Source organism: Neophocaena asiaeorientalis, unplaced genomic scaffold (assembly GCF_003031525.2).
Source record: "Neophocaena asiaeorientalis asiaeorientalis breed wild unplaced genomic scaffold, Neophocaena_asiaeorientalis_V1.1 scaffold484, whole genome shotgun sequence".
NCBI classification, from domain to species: domain Eukaryota; kingdom Metazoa; phylum Chordata; class Mammalia; order Artiodactyla; family Phocoenidae; genus Neophocaena; species Neophocaena asiaeorientalis.
Genome location: NW_020171830.1, coordinates 2,364,892 through 2,387,737, shown reverse-complemented (window position 1 = coordinate 2,387,737; position 22,846 = coordinate 2,364,892). Strand labels below are relative to the sequence as shown.

At 37.1% G+C, this 22,846-nt stretch overlaps 1 protein-coding gene across 2 annotated transcripts in view; it reads left to right on the top strand.

Moving 5' to 3' along the window:
- The window catches only part of VCL (vinculin), a 99,877-nt gene that overhangs the window by 46,726 nt on the left and 30,305 nt on the right, over window positions 1-22,846 (top strand). For both annotated transcript variants that reach the window (XM_024740976.1, XM_024740967.1), the window contains exons 3-8: window positions 6,394-6,544; window positions 6,725-6,833; window positions 9,684-9,806; window positions 11,217-11,377; window positions 19,103-19,193; window positions 20,168-20,315. In XM_024740976.1, coding sequence (XP_024596744.1) covers window positions 6,394-6,544; window positions 6,725-6,833; window positions 9,684-9,806; window positions 11,217-11,377; window positions 19,103-19,193; window positions 20,168-20,315 — 783 coding nt within the window. The remainder of the gene's footprint in view (window positions 1-6,393; window positions 6,545-6,724; window positions 6,834-9,683; window positions 9,807-11,216; window positions 11,378-19,102; window positions 19,194-20,167; window positions 20,316-22,846) is intronic.

Here is a 22,846-nt window from a genome sequence, read left to right as displayed (position 1 = left end):
CTCTTAAATTGTGTGGGTTTATATCATGTAGTAATTCTGTGAAGAATGTATTAGAGGGTTATGAGTGGGTCCTGTGAGGCTGTCATTGGTCCATTGATCTAAAGCATAAGAGCTTCCTATTAATTTAGGTTGAAGACTCAGAGGCAGAGAGAAGCCTTAAAATGTGCTAGCTGATTGATTTAAAGTAGCTAAATCAATATTATTAGTATATAGTCAAGATTTATAATTATTTAGGAAATGGACCTTATCCCTACTGTCATCCTCTAAAATGCTTTTTAAAAATTCAGATTTGTATTAAAAAGTAGAAGATCACTTTAAGAAGTCAGGCAGCTTGAATGTTTAAATAAAATCTCATTTTCCACAGACAAGACAGACTCTTTCCTGTTTCTGCCTACTGGTTAGTCATGGTGGGATTTGTTTGGCTTTATGAATGCCATTAAATTTTAATGTACAGATCAGATGTCTCATTGTAGGTAAAAGGAAAGGGTGTAGTGTCTGTTTTGGCCCTATCATTTTACCACACAAGGGAACCATTAGTGGAGAATCAAATTGATTCCTGTAAAGCTTTTCCATTTCATTTTTTTTTTTTCTTCTTTCCTTTCTCCATGATGGTTATTCCTTTCATTTATTTTTTGCTTTTTCCAAATTTGAAACACTTGTGCAGTAACTGTGTCCTTTCAAATAGGTGTAGTGTGATAGTTGCATTCTGTGGTGCTTATGGTTGTTTGCTATAATTTCATCAAGGTTCATGTTACCTGGAAATAAAATTAAGTTTGTGACCTTTTAAAGTTAATGATTTCTATGGCCAGATGGTTTCATGATCTCCTGTACTTGGTGAAAATCCATTCATTCATTCAATAAATGTTTATTGAGCATTTATTATGTGTCAGGGATTCTACTCTGTGAATATAGGGTATACAGGGTCCTTGACCTTGCTGAACTTACACTCTTGTGGGAGATAGCAAAAACAAAACTGGGAGGGTTTATGTCTCATGGGAGCACGTAAGAAAGGTACTTATAGGATGGTTTCATGAAGGAACAGTCATTTAAAAATGGTACCTAAAAGAATGAGTAGGGGTTAGTCAAGCAAAAGAGGGGGGAGAGAGAGAGAGAGAGAGAGAGGGAGAGAGCGAGAGAGAGAGAGAGAGAGGTTTCAGCTAGAAGGAATGGCTGTAAAAAAATACCTTGAAGCATGAGGCCAGTGCTCTTCAACTAGTGGTCTTCAATAAGTGGCTGACATCACTAAAAGACTTTCGAAACACTTGAATATTTTTGAATACCTTGGATATTTTAAAGTTTTCATTTAAATATTTTTAAATCATAAGTTTAGTTGCAAAGCATGTGTTTTCTGCCCTGTTGTGTGTTATATACACATCTTAAATATGTTTCTCTGTAAATTTAGCTCATTTAATTTGTGGAAAACATCTGCCACAGTCCTTTGCAAAACCAGTTCTCATTGTCTAACTAGTCAGCAGAATCAGATTTACTTTTTATTAACTTTGTGTTTTAAAAAAGGTCTTGCTTTTAGTCAGTCAGTTATCTTTTAAAGATTTAAACAATAAGAAAAAATGTGTTTATATATTGATGCACATATTTACCATTTTGTGCTCTTCATTTGTTTCTGTAAATCCAAACTTCTATCTGGTATACTTTTCTTTCTTCCTGAAGGACTTCCTTTAAACTTTCTTATAGCTCAGATCTGCTGGGTGATGAATTCTTTTAACCCTTACATAGCTGAAAAAGTCTTTATTTTGCCCTAATTTTTGAAATATTTTCTTTGGGTCTCCTCAAAGTTCTTCAGTACTTTGCTCTACTATTCTCTGGGTTGCATTGTTTCCAGTGAGAAGTCTGTTGTTACTCTTATCTTTGTTCCTCTGTAATATAAAGTGTCTCATTTTTCTCTGGCTGCTTTTAATATTTTCTCTTCATTATTGGTTTTAAGTACCTTCATTATGATGTACCTTGTTGTAATTCCCTTGATATTTTTTGTGCTTGGGTTTTATTGAGCTTTTTGGACTTGGGGCTTTAATTAAGTTTTAATTAAGTTTATAAAAGTTGTGGCCATTATTTCTTCAAATATTTTTTTCTGTCCCCTTTTCTGTCCTTTGGGGACTTCAATTGCACACATATTAGGCTGCTTGGAGCTGTGCCACAGCTCACTGATGCTCTGTTCATTTTCTTTTAAGTTTTGTTTTCTCCCATTTTAGGTAATTTTCATTGCTAGCACTTCAGTTTCAATAATCTTCTTCATGCAGTATCTTATCTGTTAGTAATCTATCCAGTGTATTTTTGTATCTCTAGTTGTTCTATTTCCGTATTTTTTATATCTTTCATTTATCTACTCAGTCTTTCCTTTAGCTTTTGAACACATAGAATACAGTTATAGGAACTATTTTAATGTTCTTGTCTACTAATTCTGTCCTCTGTGTCATTTCTGGGTTGGTTTTGAATGATTGTTTTTTCCTCTTTGTTATGGGTGGTATTTTCATGCCTTTTTGTATGCCTGGTAAATTTCAGTTGGATGCCAGTGTCATATTACTCTTGTAACAAACACAATATAAATGTTTTATCTTACAATTCTGGAGGTCTGAAGCCCAGAATGAGTTAGCAGAGTTGTGTTCCTTCTGGAGATTCTAGGAATGGATCCATTTCTTTGCCTTTTCTAGCCACTAGAAGCTGTCTGAATTCCTTAAAGCCCCCATCACTCCAACCTCTGCTTCTGTTACCTGTCTTTCTGGTTCTGTTGTCAAATTATAGTGAGGTAATACCTTCAATGTGCTGATAAAATAATTGTCAACCAGAATTCTGTACTACTGAAGTAATCTTTGAAGGATGAGGACAAAGTAGGCATTTTCAAACAAACCAAAACGGAGACATTTTGTCACCAGCAGACTCTTACTAGAGGAAATGCTAAAGAATGTCCTTCAGACAATAGTCAGATGATTCCAGGTATAATGCCTGAGATACAAGAGGGAATGATTAGCCAACATATTGGACAGTTTGTTTGTAAATATAAACAAACTTTGACTTATACAATAATGTAATGCCTAACAAGATTTAAAAGTTGAAAGTAAAAGATACAGGGCTTCCCTGGTGGTAAAAAAAAAAAAAAAAAAAAAGATACAGCATTTTGTACCTGAAAACAATAACATAAACATGAAACAAAACTTGAAAACAATAGCATAAAGGTCAGGAAAGGGGTGATTGGGAATTAAGTATGTTAAGATCATTCTGGGGAGGATGATCTTGGGGAGGAAGTACAATTATTGACTCATTTTATTTATTTATTTATTTATTTGTTGTGGAGCACAGGCTCTAGGTGTGTGGGATTCAGTAGTTGTGGCACGCGAACTCTAGAGCGTAGGCTCAGTAGTCATGGTGCATGGGCTTAGTTGCTCCACGGCATGTGGAATCTTCCTGGACCAGGGCTCAAACCCGTGTGCCCTGCATTGGCAGGCAGGGTCTTAACCACTGTGCCACCAGCGAAGTCCTTATTGACTCATTTTAGATTGTTACCATGCCAAGTATGCATGCTAAACTATTTAATGAACCACAAAAGTAATAAAACATAAAGTATATGACCTATAAAATAGTAAAGGGAATAAGAAAAATATAGAAAAAGACTCTCAATCCGCCCCCCAATATATCAATAATAATAAATTTAAATGAGCTAAGTTATTAAGTTAAAAGTTGCTAACCTGGATTAAAACTGTGTACTTATATGTATATATGTAGTTATAAAGACACATCTAAAATATAAGGATACTGAGAGTTAGAAAGTTATATACCAGTCAAGTAAAATAGTCAAAGAAAGCTGGTTTACAATATTAATATCAGCAACAAACTTTATTGGAGATATAAAGAGGTATCACATAATGATAAATAGGTTCAGATTACAAGAAGGATATAATAATTGTAAATTTATATGTACCTAATAAGTTAGCCTCAATATATAAAAAACAAAAACAGCTGCAAGGGGATATGGACAAATCTGTTGTCATGGTGCAAGATTTTATCACTCAGTAATTGATAGATAAAACAGACCAAAAGAATCAGCAAGGACATAGAAGATTTGAACAGCACAATTAACAAGCTTGAGCTGATGGAATATGTGAAATATTTCACCTAAAAATTAGAGCTAACTCATTCTTTTCAAGCACACAGAAAATTATACCCTTTAAAATTACTAATTGTATATTATATAACTTTCACCTCAAACTATATCGAAATCAATTTTGGTCTATCATATTGGTAAAGATACATAAGTCTGATTATACATTGAGTTGTTGAATCTGTGAGGAAACAGACCCACTGTGTCATCCACTGTGGTGGGAGTGTAAATTGATAACTTCTGTGGATGACAATATGGCAACGTTTGTCAAAATTATTAATGTCCATACCTATGACTCAGCAGTTCCATTTCTAGATAGTATCCTACAGATATACACATTTAAAAATGATATTTATTGGGCTTCCCTGGTGGCTCTGTGGTTGGGAGTCTGCCTTAAAAAAAAAAAAAAAAAAAAAAAAAAAAAAAAAAGGTATTTATTGGGAATTCCCTGGTGGTCCAGTGGTTAGGACTTGGGGCTTTCACTGCTGGGGCCCGGGTTCAATCCCTGGTCGGGAAACTAAAATCCCACAAACTATGCAGCACGGCCAAAAAAAAAATGTTTATTCAAGGTGATTCATTGCAGCATGCTAATAAATTAGGGACTAGTTATGTAGCTGTATAAAACAATGAGGAGGCTCTTTGGGTACTTCTACTAGAACATCACCAAGTTAAATTAAGTGAAAAAATCAGAATGCGGAGAGTATGCATAGTATGATCCTATTCGTGTAAAAATGGTGGAAGCCTATGTTTTTGTTTCTTTGTGCATAAAGTGTCTTTATTTTGAAGAATACAGAGGAAACACATAACTTTGGCTGCAAGTAGATGGAATTTGAATGCCTAGGAGATAGTCGAGGGAAGAAAAATTTTCACTGTATGCCTCAGGGTTTTATATATGTGTATATGATTTTGTCATATGTATGGGTATATATATATATATATGTTATGTAATTTCTATCGGCAGGCGGACCCCCAACCACTGCGCCACCAGGGAAGCCCTCAAATTTAATTTTAATTTAAAAATTTAAAAGGAACAGAAAATAACCAGTCATCTAAGACTGATCAAAAGCCACGCCAGTGAGGTCTTGCTCTTTGCTGATATTTATTATGTGCTGCCTTATGGCTCTGAAGTTTGTGAATTACCAAAGTATGCTTTTTGAGAGTTAGAATAGTGTTTTTTGCATCTTTATATACATACCTATAGTGTCCATAGCCCAATGCTTTTTATGTAGTTGAAATTAATATGTTGGTTTAATTCTATTTTTTAACAAGACTATGTTATACTTGTTGAGTTTTTATATTATTTCATTTGATATAACTCTCTGTGATGTGGGCTTTTATTTGCATGGGACATTTTCTGTATTTCCAAATAAGAATGTGTAATTTTGGCTAAATATTTTAACTTAAAGTAATTTGTTGCATGTAAGTTACTCAGTGATAACATAATGGATTTACTGAATGTGAGGAAATGATCTGTTAGGTCCTTTTCAACTCTGTACAGAAGAATAATTGAATGAATGAATACATTTTAGTAGTACAAGAGGGTCAAGGAGAATACTTGCTTTATGCATTTCGGGTTCCTTTTTTAAATGACCCGCCCCCCCGCCCCCCCCCCGAAAAAAAGACACCTTTGGCTGATCGGGTCATCTGTGTTATTAAAGTATATTATATTAAACTATTACTAACTGATTCAGTTATTAATGCTAGTGACATTTTAATTAACAGCATAGTTTTTATAGGGTTGTTTTCAAACTGTCCAGTTTGTCAAACGAATCCATTTGGCTAGATGAAAGAAAAATTTATGCATTACCTCATACTTTTGCTTTGTGTTTCCTCCTATTTCTTTGGTTTGTCTGATTATTAAATTTCCCTTAACACAGTGCTTTGGTATTTTATTTCCGATGTTGAATCTGAAACTGTTGTCAGGGATATCAGTTCTTTGTGTAAGTGTCTTTTAATGGCATATGTATGTAGGGTGAATAGGAAGGAAACAAAGGAGTTACAGAGATATAGCAACTTAAAGTAAAAGGTCCAAAACTTTTTCTCATTATTTTTTGTTGCCAGGAAATAATGAAGAACAAGGGCTTAGTGCAGTGAATGAAAGAATGTACTGCCCTTAATGTAAATTTTAAAAGCTGGAAACTTAGGTTCTATTATAATGGTCTTGGCTATTTTCCATATAGGAAAAAAATGTGAATTTATGTCCATTTACATTCTTTGCATTTGCATGTGATATTCTTCTGCTTGGTTCTGCCAGTGAGTTAACTCCATGTTCCTCCCCACAGGGTGGAGAATGCTTGCACCAAGCTTGTCCAGGCAGCCCAGATGCTTCAGTCAGACCCTTACTCAGTGCCTGCTCGAGATTATCTAATTGATGGATCAAGGGGCATCCTCTCTGGCACATCAGACCTGCTCCTCACCTTCGACGAGGCTGAGGTAGATAACCTGAGGCCCATGCAGACCTCTTCCAGACAAAAAGCCCAGCCTTAAAAGATAATAATGGAGGATTGAGGATTGTTTAGGATGACAAAATGTTGACTAGCTACACATCTGAATGACTGTGTTTTTTACTTATCGTTTACTCAATTGACTGAATACTATGAAATATATTTTCAGGTTCGTAAAATTATTAGAGTTTGCAAAGGAATTTTGGAATATCTTACAGTGGCAGAGGTGGTGGAAACTATGGAAGATTTGGTCACTTACACAAAGAATCTTGGACCAGGTTAGTCATATCCTACTTTTATAACAGAATTTTTTATGGATTGTCCATGTTTGATCAAGAGGAAAGGGGTACTCCTCCCTACTTTTTTTGTGGAAGATAGGTAATGATGCATTGAACTTTTAGTTGTCTCTGCTCTGTTGATGGAGCTGACTCTGTGCTTCTACTGAAGAGATATCATTGTCTCTGAAAGCTGAAACTGCTTTCTACAGATCCTGGCCCTGTCTAATGAACTAAACTAGATATTGCAAATGTTGCTGGAGAATGTAGGAAATAATTTCCTATTACTGCAGTGCTCAAGGCCACCCTGAATCCTGACCTCTTCATTCCACATTATACAGCATTCCTTCACTGTCTGCCAGCTGGCCTGTAGCTCTCTGTGACCTCTTAGCTTGCTCATTAGCCTGCCTACTATTATGGATTCATGCCGTTGCCCAAGGCTGCATAATATAATCAGACCTAGAAGGAGAGAAGAACTTCTGTGGCTAAATCTGAGAATTCAGTATTCAAAATACATGAACAGATACCAGCTTTTGGTGTTATAGACATATAACATGAACTTGAGGCTCCTTAAAGTATGAATTAGACCAATGACAAGACATATCAGATGTTTGATTTGTTAGTATTAAGAATCACATATTATCTTATAAAATTCTTTTGTCTTACATAAAATGTATTTCCTTGAGGTTTCAGTGCAGTCATCCTGTAAACTTAAGGCAGTTTAGAATTTCTCTGAGCTGTCATCGAAAATCGCTGGGAAATGGCTTTAGAGCAGTACCCTTTAAACTTTCTCCTAGCACTGTGAAGAAATTTTATTTCTTCAAATGAAATCTTGTGCAGATGAATTGGGAGATTGGGACTGACATATATATACTACTATGTATAAAGTAGATAACTAATGAGAACCTACTGTATGGCACAGGGAACTCGGTGCTCTCTGGTGACCTAAATGGGAAGAAAATCCAAAAAAGAGGGGATATATGCAGAAACTGACACAGCAGTGTAAAGCAACTATACTCAAATTAAAAAATAAAATAGACAAGCAACAAGGATATATTGTATAGCAGGGAATTACAGCCATTACCTTGTAATAACTTTTAATGGAGTATAATCTGTAAAATACTGAATCACTATGCTGTATACCTGAAACTAATATTGTAAATGAGCTATACTTCAATAAAAAAATCTAATGAAATAATGAAAAAATAAATCTTTGCAGAATCCCAACATATAAAATACAGAAATGGAGCTACTCTGGATGAAGCAGAGGCAGCCCCACCCTTTCCATCTCCCTTTGGGTGCCCCTTGACGATCTGTGAACCTGCTTAAGAAGTTCTAAGAGCAGTTGGAAAACCAAAGTGTTAGAGAATCACATAGTACCCTTGAATAATAACCAAAGTAGCAAAAAGTGCTAGCATGCTAACTCCAAAACACCAGATGCTTTCATATGCTGTCATCACCATAATTATTATTATTATTATTTTTAAAATTTATTGTATTTATTTATTTTTGGCTGCATTGCTGTGCGTGAGCTCTTAGTTGCGGCGAGCGGGGCTACTCTTCGTTGCGGTGGGCAGGCTTCTCACTGCAGTGGTTTCTCTTGTTGCAGAGCACGGGCTCCAGGCGCGCGGGCTTCAGTAGTTGTGGCACACGAGCTCCAGAGCGCAGTCTCAGTAGTTGTGGCACACGGGCTTTGTTGCTCGTGGCATGTGGGATCTTCCCAGACCAGGGATCGAGCCCGTGTCCTCTGCATTGGCAGGCCGATTCTTAACCACTGTGCCACCAGGGAAGCCCCCATAATTATTTTTATTTGTTTCTAATTATAAAAGTGATACATCCTTACTTTGGATAAGTTGGAAAGTACAGAAAAATTTAAAGATGAAAACAATACACATTATTGTAATTCTTAAGATTTTTTTCAGCCGCTAGTTTCTTAGCCCAGGCACACCTTGCTTCACTTTCTTGTGCTTCACACATAACTGCGTTCTTACAAATTGAAGGTTTGTGGCAACCCTGTCTCAAGCAAGTTTATTGGTGCCATTTTTCCAATAGCATTTGTTCACTTCATGTCTCTGTGCCACATTTTGGTAATTCTCACAATATTTCAAATTTTTTTCATTATTATATTGTTATGGTGATCTGTGATCACTGATCTTTGATGTTACTACTGAAAAGATTATGATTTATTGAAGGCTTAGATGATAGTTGGCATTTTTTAGCATAAAGTATTTTTAAATTAAGGTATGTACATTGTTTTTTTAGACATAGTGCTATTGCATACTTAATAGACTACAGTATAGTGTAGACATAACTTTTATATGCACTGGGAAACCAGAACATGCCTGTGACTCGTTTTATTATGATACTCACTTCATTGCAGTGGTCTGGAACTGAATCCGCAGTATCTTTGAGGTGTGCCTGTACTAGGCTCACATGAGATTCTTATACACATAGGTTCAGTGGCCAGGTACATGGCATGAAAGCTGGTATGGTGGCCAGGCAAAGTATTTTTCCCCCCACTTGTGAATTTTTTTTCAAATGTATATTTACTAATTGCAACATTTAAAAAATATTTGTTAATGTATTTATGTCAAATGTGTGAAAATTATGTCACATTTAGGATTTATATTTAATAAATTGCTTTTAATGAGAAGAATAAAGTTGCATTAATTTAGAACTGTCCTGAAAAATTCTATGTCATGAATGCTAGAGTTCAGTGATAGTATCTGTTGTTTAAATAAGTGGACAGTCAGTTTGGACTTTCACAGTAATTCATAATGGATTTAGGCTCAGAAAGCCAGACTCTGGATTGTTTCACGGCTCACTCTGCACAATTTATTCCCTGTGCCCTAGGAATGACTAAGATGGCCAAGATGATTGATGAGAGGCAGCAGGAACTGACTCACCAGGAGCACCGAGTGATGTTGGTGAACTCAATGAACACCGTGAAAGAGTTGCTGCCAGTTCTCATTTCAGGTATTTTCTGTCTGTACTTTATCTTACAGAAAAAAAACATGTTAACATGTTCTAAACTCTGGTGTTTATTTTCTTTTGCTGTTTAGTTGCATGTCTTTCAGCCTGAGTAAAAATGCAGCTGATTAGCTAAGAACCAGTATTTATCTTCTCTAATGCTCTCCTTCTCTTGCTCTTTGTTTGAAATTGCTCTCCTGTTGCCTCATACTGTTCTCTTGAAGTTCTAACAGGCCCTTTTCTCCTCTAGAAACTCTAGTTTTGGATGTATGGATTTTGACACCTTTATTTGTACTCAGAAAAAACAATTAGGAGCTGGAATGGATATTATAGAGCACTGTATAGTAAGGAAGTGAACCCACAGCCCTTTCCTAGAAGATATTTAACTCTTCTGTACGTTGAAGAGCAGGTGGTGTACACCAACTAGGACCACGTTCCCATTGGGCAGAGCCCAGAAATGCAAACATGGTGGCTGCTCTCTCAACTAGCAAAAGGGAGTTGCACTTATTGAGTGTCTAGTATGTACCAGACATCTCATGGTTTATGTAAGTTATCCTTGTCAAGTTGTGGTTTAGTTGGTTTAAGTCTCAGAGGGCAGCTTTATCTTCAGAATTTTATAAGGCATGTTACTGTAATCGCCAGCTACTGCCTTCCTGCTTTGTAATTTCAAGTAGTAGCTAAAATAGGGGATGTGAGTGTAAGAGTTCAGAAAGCCCTTACATGAACTAGAAAACAAAAATTTGTAAATAGCGCCTTATAATCTTCTCAAAAATATGTTTTTGAGACCAACTGTTCCATATGGCAGAAAGGTTGTTGGGAAGAATCTTTCTTTCTAATCTGGGTAACTCAATAAAGCATTGATTAATCTTTGTTTTTATAATTTTAGTTAGTTTATAAGAAGATATTCTCTCCTCTAGTGTTTCGTTATTATTTTCTTCTTCACTTTTAGGGTTTAGATAGTCCCTGCTATATGTTAAGATAAATCATGGAAGATAAACTGAACACTTTGGGATCTTCCACTAGGATTGGGTCAAGCGGCATTCTTTGGTTACAGTTTTACTGACTGTTTTTATCTCGTCACATTAGGTTTGTTGGATGGGGCCAGTGTTAGGGCTGGGATGATAATTGATTTAGAAGGATAGTGGATATTTTGTGACTGTGGATCTTCAGTATATGCATGTTAAATTAGTTTTCTGATCATGATGTGGTGAAGTTTTGTACCTTGAGCTTTCTTAACTGTGAAGGTTGCTGATACTGGAACTTTAATGGCAGACTTGCAGTGTTTGTTTTCATATTCTTTTTTAAGACCTTAGAAGCCCAAAACATGTTCACAGTGTGGAACATCTTGTGTGAATATTGTAATACAGCAAGATTAAATTCCAGGCTTAGTTTCTGATCTTTTGTTTATTTTTACAGCTATGAAGATTTTTGTAACAACTAAAAACTCAAAAAACCAAGGAATTGAAGAAGCTTTGAAAAATCGTAATTTTACTGTAGAAAAGATGAGCGCTGAAATTAATGAGATCATTCGTGTATTACAACTCACTTCTTGGGACGAAGATGCCTGGGCCAGCAAGGTAAGTGTTATTGGGGGAGAAATAAGCAAAATCCCCAATTTTCCCTTCCTGGGGATGTGATTGTCTCACATTTTTTCTTGTAATTGTGTGTAGCATAAGACTACTTAGATATTATGAAAGTATTTTCTTCTTTACTTTTGTAAAATAAAGGGTTATGGGTTACTTCCTGCTTTTGCACTTTTCCTTTGCTCTGAGGTAGAACAAACAAATAGGTATGCAGGGTGAATGTTGGTTGAAAGCTAGGATGTAGCTTTTCCTTCAAGCTGGAGTCTCATGGATTGGGCTGGTGGAGGAATTCTGGTGTGGTGTACACTCCCCTGGGTGGGAGCCCTGCCTTTCATGTGGGTGGTTGTTGCTAGGTGACTAAGTAAGATACAGAATATGCCTATGACTGAATTTTATGGAAAACTTTTCATAACCAATTTTTGACCCAGAGAAATCTACAAAGGAAACTCTTGACATTTCTAGGTGTGTCCCTTCATCATTCTGTTTTCCCTAAAGAGAGCTTAACTGAAATATTAGTTTTCACGTTTGTCAGTTAGTTTGAGGTGTCCCTTTACCCTTGGTCTAGAATTTCCTCTTGAATTCCAGAAGGGTTGGTGGATTCTGCCTAGAGCCCAGCAGCGGTGGTTTGAGGTGCTGCTGCTCTGGTCTGCTGCTTGTCTAGTGATTGGGAACAGAGACACTTGGGTTTACACTTCCCTTGTAGGAGCCCAAGATGCAGGCAGTGGGGGGAACACATTGTCTCCAGGATCCAGCTTCCCCCACTGTGTGGACTCAAATGCTATCTCCAGGGCCACCCAGCAGGCTGGTGGCAGACTACAGAGGGGATATTGTAGTATGATTTCCACTGGGTGCCCAGTAGGGCTCTGTTTGTCCTCCAGGACACCTATAAGGTAAGGTCGAAGCTGGGGCTAAAATCAACAGTCTCTCTTTGTTGACCAGAAAGTTAAACTAAGAGTGGAGGAGAAATTAGTCAGATTATCTTAACTATGGATTTGTTTTCAGAGGCATGAAGTTCTTGAACAAGTTCTAAGACTGTATTTTAAATCCATATAGTAAAATCATGTAACGTCTTTGATATTTTACTTAATTTTGCTTTTGCATATTTGATAACTTTCACTTCCCTGTTATGACTTCTTTATGCATCTTTTTTTTTGTTCTCTTGTTTGTTTTATTCTTTTTCTCACGTTTAGAAGGTAAGCTTTCTCTTGCCCTCTAGTTTCTTTTTTGCTTAAAAAGAGAAAAAGCATGTCTGTGAGGTTTTCTTGTGCTGTGTGCCGTGCCTCATTCCGCGTGCCGGTGTGTAACACTGTGCTTGAATATGCGTCAGAATTTGACTTAATACGGGACTCTGGGGCTGTGCTGGGCAGACTGTTTGGCTCATGTGGAGCTGTTTCTTTGGGGGAAGCAAAAGGAAAGACATTACTATGGGATGTCAGGCTTTCTATATTTGGTGGGTGCTTTCCTCTCTTTGAGCAGTCTCCTGGGAACTGTTTTGGTCTGGTCGTTCCCACTGACTTCACTTGAGGGGCAGATTTCCCCAGGTAGCTGGGTGACCCCTAAGTTACCAGTGGACCTTGCTCTTAGGAAAGGAAACTTCCAGCTGTTGCTATCTCTGTATTTGCTTCTCCTACCAGTTTCCTTTGCAGGCTCTGGAATTTGACTTTTGGAGATGCATCATTGAGGTTTTAAGCCATAATGAAAATGGGTAGGCTAGAGAGTCTAGATGGGGCACCTGTCCTTCACAATAATCCTAGCATTAAAAATCAAAAGGAAAAAAGTCAGGTGTACCTAAAGTTTTTCCTAACTTCAGTACCTGGCTCACTGCATGTTCTGCTATCTAAGCTGTGAATCAGCCGTTGTTGTCCATGATCTCATGTTCCTCTAATCTAATCTCTTTCCTTATTCTCTTCCCTTTGCTTCTAGCAGATGAGAAATAGTAAAAAAGAAAAGCAGGCCTTGCAACCTTAATGTTTCTCTATTTTTGGAGGGGAAAAGTCATCCATCAATTAGTAACTAAGTGTGACTGAGCTTTATTTTGTGCATGTGCTGAGAGCTGCTTCTTTAAAAACCAAAACCAAAACCAAAATCAAAACCAAAACCAAAACCAAAACCGTGGTCAGTTGAGTTTTTCAGGAGGAAGATTACGCATTTGGGGGCATATACAAGGGAAATATAAACCTGGTCCCCACTGTGTACAGTCTAATAGCTCTCTCAGTTTTATGCTGATCTGGAAGGAACCAGACTGTTAGGATGCTGTAAAACTATCAGAATGAAAGGAAATTAAAATTAGTTCAGCTAAAAGAAGCTTAAGTACATAATGACATCAGAATGAGCAAGAAATGCTTATTTTTTAACTTCATTTTGCTTTTGTTTTACATTTACCTGATTCAAATATCAAAATGCTATAAAGGGACTTCCCTGGTGGCGCAGTGGTTAAGACTCTGTGCTCCCAATGCAGGAGGCCCTGGTTCAATCCCTGGTCAGGGAACTAGATCCCATATGCATACTGCAACTAAGAGTTCACATGCCACAACTAAGGAGCCGGCGAGCCACAACTAAGACCTGGCACAACCAAATAAATAAATAAATAAACAAATGAATAAATATTGAAAAAATGCTATAAAACGATATGTGTGACACAGCTCACTCTCATCCCCATCCCTATCCACTCTACCTCCCTTACCCCCTAAGAGTAATTGTTTTTATTAGTTGCAAGAATATTTAGAAAAAATTTTACCCTGAAAATGGAAATTGGTAACTAGGGTTTGGTTATTTTTCAGTTTAGTAGCATTATGCATCTTTCATTGCTCAACTGTAAGCAGTGAATTAATCAGACCTTGTGTCTGTCTGTGACCCCTGGGTTCCCATTCTGTTTAATACACATGATATCTTTTACCTCCTCTCACCCCTACCAATAAAGAATTAACTTTGTCTTACCATACTTGTTTCATGCTTCCCCACTGGTGCAGTTTTCTCCTGGAAAGTGATGGTTCCTCTAGAAAAGTGGGGGAAGAAAGTAAGTGGAAAAAATTCTTGGTAAAAGTACGTCTTGCCGAATAAGTTAAGATTTTAAAGAGGCAATGCAATAGCTGATTATTTTACATTTTATACCTACATTCAAATGGCAGATTTACAAATTTATAAGTACTTTGACTTTAAACACTTCACTTTATTTTGAAAATAAAAAATTTCCCCTCCTAAATCAACAATCATAATGATTATTAAAAACTATTTTAGCATTTTTCCTGGGAATACATTATGAGACAAAAGAATTTGGGGTTTAAACACAGTTCTAATTTTACCCTTTGTAAATTTAGCAATCTATATTTAATCTCTTTTTTTTTGGTATTTATATTACCTGTATCTTGACGCATGCTGAGAATAAAGAGGAAGTGAAAAAAATTTAAAAAGCATTTCATTGCTAAGAATTTTTGAACCCTATGTAGGTGTTCCTGTAACTGCAACTTGAGTCATTAGATACTATTATTCAGAATTCGTCCCTGTGGTGTGTCTTCTCCCACGGTGGGCCTAGGTTGGTGGTGGGTAAATGTAGTGAGTGACTCAGATGTCTTGCACAGATTACTCTAGTCTACCAAAGAAGGAAATACTGGTTAGAACATGCAATCCTATAATAACTTGCCCTTACTGCAGACCATTGAGGATTTAAGGGTTGATTTTTATTTCAGTTTTGAAAAAAATAAGGTTATATATGAGCTTTTTATGAGTCTTTTAGTATTCTATTATGCAGTATTAGTTTTAGTATTCTAGTATGCAGCTAATACAACAAAGGATTTATCTTTTGGAGTTTGAGATAAATAGTTAATTTAGGTATATATAATATTTCATCCTCCCCCCCAGCCAAAGGAGAAAAGCCCAACATGTTACAGGAATTGACATTTCCATTCTGATCCAAGTGATCTTTTAGTTGGTATAACTGATTGTGTGTGCATAGGTGGCACAGAAGCACTGAGAAGGTATTCTTGGAGATGAGGAACTGATGCCTGGGAGGGTAGCTTGCCTGAAGGGTCAGGGCTAGATGACTTTCTCTCCAAGGTTAAATGTAGTTTATAAGATTTTGTTCTACGGCCCAATTTATCTTTCCAAAAACATCTTTGTTTAAAACACGGACTTGAGGGTAGAAATGTGGTCAGGAATGGGCTGGAGTGGGAAGGGTGGAGGTGGGAGGTGTTAGTGGAAAAGGGAGAGTAGCTTGGGCAGTGAATGAGAGGGAGTCCTTAGTCCCAAATTAAAAATTTTCAAGAGCCTGGGAACGGAGAAGCTCACTTTCCCTTCCACAGTTCCTCTTGATCGTCTGTGGGAGGAACTCAGTGGTTCTTGGTATTATTCAGTGTTCTTTAGGTCTAACTTTATATTAAATTTCAGAAGTGTTTCAGGTCCTGGAAAAGCATGTAAAAAGGAGTCTTTTAGGTTGTCCTTCTGACTTCTGGTATATGTGGCAGAGTGCCAAGGCACTATGGTTTTTCTCATTTAAAACCTGAACTCATCAGAGTTTTACAGTAAAACGGACCAGAGCAGGAGGGTGTTGGATCCCTGACAGCTGTCCCCAAAGCTACATGACTAGATCTGGTCTTTTTTATATTCACTCTTTAAAAAAAAGAACAAGAACAACAACAACAACAAAAACAGAGAAGAGACTGGTGGAGACTTTTCTTGTTCCCAAATTTGAGATTTTACAGAGAACAGTACTTATTGAGGGTACAGTTTTTTCTCTTCTATTTCATACCCAGAGTGTATTCTGAGTACTTAGACCTACATAACAAGGTTTAACAAAAAGCTTTATGGTACATAGTGTAGTTGACCCCAGAGTTATGATTATTTTTACCCTTTATAAATATATCTCAAAATTGCTTCTTAGTCCTAGTTGTTCATTGAATTTGTTTATATTATAGCCAGTGTTAGTATACTTCTTTTGTTGCTTATGTCAGAATTCTGTCAATTCCATAACAAACACTGCCCTTCAAAAGAAATTCTTAAGAGATTCTTAAGAGACCAAAATATTTGTTCCCACAGACATTTTTGCTTTTAATAGATATGACATTAAAATGTATTGTGTTTAAATGATTCTTTACAATTTGCTCTATTCCAGAAAGAATTTAAGGTGGCCCTCTCAGTGACTGTTTTAAATCTCCAAAATTGTCTAAAATTCATGCTCTTAAAAACGTTGGTAACTAATTGAAATTCCCAGTGTAAAAATGCAGCTTCATTGCAAATTTGCCATTGATTATTTTTAGGAGAAAATGAGCATCTCTTAATGTTAAATTCTTGATATTCTCACATCTCATACTCAGGACTAAATTAGTCACATCCTGAGAATCAGATTCTTTCCTTGAAGCATGGTGACCACGCTTTATTAGGGAGAAAAAAGCAGTGACTTTTGAGGATACTGAATAGAGCAAAACTAGTTTTCTATTGTGTTTCAAATCATTTTAGGGCAGTGGAGAATAAAAGCAGTTATTTAGATTAGTGAGGATTATGAATTTGATTTATAGAGCTAATTTTCTGGGCAGTATTAACCAAGCCAGAATTGGCAAGGCAAAAGATTTGCTGACTACTGTAAAAGGTTAGTGGAATCTTTGGCAACTCTCTTTGGTAAAAGAAAAAAATTCTTGAATTTCATCTAATAGAAAAGAATGAGGTTTGAGATCAAACTGTGTTTCTATGATTGAGCCCCTTAATTTATAAAATTAAATTACATTAAAAATTGAAGTTCAATGAAGCAATGAGGGAAAAAAATGCCTAAAATAGAACCTAACATGTAGAAAGTGCTCAATTAAGATTAGTTTCCTAACTGGTAGCCTTTAATGTTAGAATAGACACTGAAAAATTTCTGATCTTTGTTTCCCCTTGAATTGAGATTTTTGAAATGTTATAAGTATCTATTGTTTTTTTTCACTGAAAATATAAGTGTATTAGAGAAGTGGTTATTAATAGATTTTAAATTAAGTATTTTTCCATGGCTATAATTCCTCTTCTTCAGAATGTGCACAGTACGTCCTAGGTGAGAGATCATGAATTTTTTTTTAAATCTGTGTCTAGACAAAGACCTATAACTGGTATTAGACCTTAAAGGCTACCCGACTCTCTGAGGTTGGGTGTTGCCTGCGACTCTCTTTAAAAAGATATTGATTTGGGCCTTGCTAATTTGGAATTAAGCTAAAGTTGACTTTTGAAGACAAGGTTTGCTGTACAGATTAATTTGAACTAGATGAAGGAAGAGCAAATATTTAAACCATTTGAGAATCAAAGCACTTAAAAAATGCCACTTGTCTACTTACAGTACTAATGACAGATGGATTTTGAAATAGATCCTCTTATGACTGCCTTTTATTGATAGATAGCTATCATAATTTCATATAACTTGATAATAAAAATATTTTATTTCCATTTTTTCAGTAATTTAGTTCACTTCTTTTCAGTTGCCATGGCTGAGAATTTGTTATTTAGAGCCTTAGATAGCCAAATCTGTATCTGTTTAGATGGGGAAAGAGGGAGTCCAAAGCTGAGAGTCCTGTAATTTGAATAGGTACTTTGGAAAAGCTGGTGTCAGGCTGCTGACCTTAAGCCTAATTATGAGTGCTCCCAATGCTTATTGGTGCTGCTGCTGGGTTTTGTTTGAATTGGAAGTGGGGATGCTCCTAGTGCCCCCATGTGGAAAACTGGTGGCACCACACCTTGAAGAACCCCGGTTTGCAGGACTGGAAATTGAAAAAAGGTAGGGATTTAAGGTGTTGCCTAGAGTTTCAGAGGTTAACTCTGTGCTTTGATGGCTGGGCTCTGTAAGATCCAGTTCCCTAAGCAAAAGGGAGAGAGGCTGTGTTAAATAGACTTAAGAGATGGCCAGTCTGTCAGTTTTGAGGATGGGTACGTGCATATTTGTTATATTGTTTTCTGTATATCTATTTACTTAAAAAACTTTATTAAAATATATGTATATTTTAAAAGTGATTAGTCTGTTGTTTGGACTTCTCATGCTATATCCTGGGAGATTTTATGCTAGTTTTATGCAAGTCATTATGAATCCTGATTTTAAACAATAAATTGAGACCCACTTATTTTATCCTGCCTCTTCTTCCAGATTAGGGACGGTAAGGGAACTAAGGATGAGGAGTGGCAGGGAAGGCCCGAAAGACACTTCTTTCTTGTATTACATTTGGTGGTTTACTTGTGGAATTAAAACTGAATTGCTGGATTAAAATTTTCAGCTTTCTTCCAGCCAGTAATTCCAGGTTTTTCAGATTAAACATAGTGGAACATCAAGCAGTGTGTGTATATTTCAAAACAAGATGTAGAAGAACTGTGGATTGTGGTGCCACATGCTAATGAGGCTTCCCTGAAGCGGGGAGAGCTTTGGCAGGGCTGCAGTAGATGATTGTTGACTAGCGGAAAGGCTGATAATGAGGCATGTGACAAGAGGGCTTTTTCCAGCTGAAGACATTGAACATCTTTTGGCTTGAGCAGTTTTACCAGTTTTCACAGTTTAGCAATAGGGAGACTAGGAAACAGAATTAACTGAAGATTTGCATGCAAGATGCTGCATTTTGACAGAAATAAGCGTTATGGTGTGATGAGAATATTTTTAAGGCTGTTGTAGGACTACCGTAGATATTGTATGTTAATGGTGTAACTTCTCTGTCTTACTTTGTATCATGGTATCTTAGTTTTTGCAAAGAAAATACTTGTGGTATTTTTCTTCAAAAGGACACTGAAGCCATGAAGAGAGCGTTGGCCTCCATAGACTCCAAACTGAACCAGGCTAAAGGTTGGCTCCGTGACCCCAGTGCCTCCCCAGGTAACCCTCTGGTTCTACTTTTCTGATAGATAACAGCAAAAAGCTAAAAACCAGGCAAACAAAAGAAAAAGAAAATAAAAGAAAAATCATTTCGTAATCTCATAATCCTGAGATAACTACTGCAACATTAGGGGCATACTCCATTCTCTGATAGTTTTGACTAATTGAAGTATTACTGGTCCTTAAAAGGATGAAGGGCATAGACTACTTCTCATCACGGAGGAATAAAGCAAAGTGAACTGGGCATTCTTTGCCAAATTATTGGTTCACCCCTTCCCTGAATCAGAAAGGTAATTATTTTGAATGAAAGCTCTTCTTTTCTAGTTCCCGTTGGGCAGATTTCTGTTTACGTCAACAGCGTACTTAATTAAGCAGATGAAATGATGATGCTAACAAGAATTGGGAAGCAAAGTTGACTTGTATAAAGATAAGACCCAAATAGGTTATTGAGCTAGGCATTATGGATTTTCTAATCTAATATTTATTCAGTTTTAGATTAATATTTGAATGAATGTGAAAAGCCTAATGGAGTTTAGAGGCATTGAGTACTATTGAATTGTTAGAGCCTACTTTCATCATTCACATGCTTACCACAAACTGCTTATTATCTCCAGATGGGTATGGTTCCAAGGATCTTTTTGAGCAGTCTCTGTGGTTAAAACTTCACCCTATGGTTGTAAGGGCAGTGCTTGGCTGTTAGCTATCAGATGTATTGCCTTCTATTCACTTGTCATTTAAAATCATCCATTCCTTCATGAATGAAATGACTTGTAAAGCAACCTTTCTAAATAATTAATGGATCAACAATGTAGATATTGAACAGCTCTCTCTCTCTCTCTCTTTTTGGCTGCGCCACCTGGCTTGAGGAATCTCAGTTCCCCGACCAGGGATCGAACCCAGGCCATGGTAGTGAAAGCCTGGAATCCTAACCACTAGACCACCAGGGAACTCCCTTGAAAATCTCTTTGTTTTAGGTGATGCTGGTGAACAGGCCATCAGGCAGATCTTAGATGAAGCTGGAAAAGTTGGTGAACTCTGTGCAGGCAAAGAACGCAGGGAGATCCTGGGAACCTGCAAAATGCTAGGGCAGATGACTGATCAAGTGGCTGACCTCCGAGCCAGGTAAAGTTCCTCTGCTCTCACCAGAGCAGTAGTGGTAACAGTTGGGATCTTGCTCCTGACGGAGTGATTCAGAAAGCAAGTTTCTGTGAATTTTACTGAGTTCTCTTTGGCTAATAGATAACGTAGATATTATATTCTACTAATTCTTTTGAGATTGGAGTGAATTTTCCTTTTGTTGAACTTTTAAAATATGTAGATGCCTTATCGTAAAGTTGAAATTCAAATAGAAATCTGTTTTTAGTTTCTAGCCATAGGCTTATGAAAAATAAGGTGCATAGATATCTTTTATGAAGGCTGGATAGAAAAAAAACAAAGAGTGAAAACGTTGGAATTATTTCACATGTCATTTTAAAAATCAGTTAAATAGATTATCCTCTACGTTGGTCATTTCTAGGCTCTTTTGAGTTTCTATTTCATCATTATTCATTTGGTTTTATAATTCTTTTACCTATCTCTTACCCACCTCAAGTCTTGGCTTTTAGGATCCACCCCCATTCCCCAAATTAAATATGTATAGTTTGCTATTAAGAAAACTCATTATAATATAGGTTTGTTTGGAACTCATACATATAGTTAATGAAGTTCTAAAAGATTCTCATCTTTATGGAATTTTATAGTACGGACATTGTGAAAAATTGAGGTATGATGACACACTAGTATAAATGAAATTTAATTTTGCTTCAAGATTGTCATGAAACGTCTTGAGATAATTGGAATACAGTATAACGTCTCCCTACAAACTAAGGCTTCAGGAACACGCCTTGACGTGTTGCACACCATTACACCTAACCTCAAATGTATTAACATAATGGACTTAAGAATATAGTTTTTTTTTTGCGGTATGCGGGCCTCTCACTGTTGTGGCCTCTCCCGCTGCGGAGCACAGGCTCCCGACGCGCAGGCCCAGCGGCCATGGCTCACGGGCCCAGCCGCTCCGCGGCATGTGGGATCCTCCTGGACCGGGGCACGAACCCATGTCCCCTGCATCGGCAGGCGTACTCCCAACCACTGCGCCACCAGGGAAGCCCAAGAATATAGTTCTTAAAGGAGTGGTTCCTGACCTTTCTTGGACCAAGGTCATTTTTATAATTTGATGAAAGCCATTAATCTCTACTTAAAAAGATACATATAAACATGCCCATACAATATTATATGTAATTTCCAGAGGTTCATGGATTCACTGTAGCCCTGGAAGCTCCATGGGCTTCAGGTTAAGAGCCTTTACCTTAAAGGGAAGAAGGAACAGCATAAATAAATGTGATCTCATTGAGTGCAGTGGGCCTTTTCTCTTGCTGTGAAGCAGTCTCCTCTGCCATGAGCATGCCAAGAACTTTACAGAAAGGACAAAAAAGAAGTTCTGTTCCCATTTGGAGAAATGCCAATGCAGTTTGACAAGATTCTTGGCTCTTCTAATTTCTCACTGCTGGCTCTTTTGTCTGCAGCCTTTTCACAGTGTGGTAGACAGTTTTCAGTTGGAATTCTCAAATACACAGTTGTATGTATTTAGAGAAAGATGAATCTGAGCAAGAGAACGAGGTAGTTGCTGTACAGGACCGACCATAAATCAGTAAAGAGAAAAGGTTGGAACAGTGAGGAGCCTCAATGGGCCTGCTTCACACTGGAGTCTGCGATAGCCTTTCACAATGAAAGATTACAAAGCTGTCTCCTTGTTATCCTTTCTTAAATATGCCTAGCTTTCTAACAGCTTAGTGGCTGAAACTCAGTAACAGTTTCCTCTTTGGTATTCTTCTATTCAGTCACCTAGAATTTCTAGGGTTGTAAGTATATACTTTCCCCTCCATGGTACTCAAACTTTTTATTTTGAATGAAAAATTATGCAACCCATAAATATTTTTACTTTTTCACAGTTGGACTGTTATACAAACAACATTCCTCATAATGAATTACTAGATTTGAAGGAAAAAAGCAAATTAAAACATAAAAAGTATATTTCCAAAAGTCTTAGACTCCTCTGCCATGTAAAAGGGAGGTGTCAAGTACAAGTAAAAGGTATATATATATACCTGGCAGTAAATATTATTGAGTTCACTACCTCAAATATTGGTATACATGAAAAACATATAAATTTAAAAAGAGGACAGGTAGATGAATGACACACCCATACTATTATTAAGGGAAGCAAAGATGTTTTGTAGTCTGTCCTAAAATCAGAAACTCAGGTTATGATGATCAGCCATTCCATTCAACCAAATTATAAAGTTGCCACCCCTATCATTGAGTTTACCAGGCTGGGTGGATTCAAAAATATGAGTATAAAAAGATGGCAAGGGGCTTCCCTGGTGGCCCAGTGGTTGCGAGTCTGCCTGCCGATGCAGGAGACACGGGTTCGTGCCCCGGTCTGGGAGGATCCCACATGTCGCGGTAGAGGCTGGGCCCGTGAGCCATGGCCGCTGAGCCTGCGCATCCGGAGCCTGTGCTCCGCGACGGGAGAGGCCACAGTAGTGAGAAGCCCGCGTACCGCAAAATAAATAAATAAAAAAAAAAAAAAAAAAAAAAAAGGAAAATCTTAT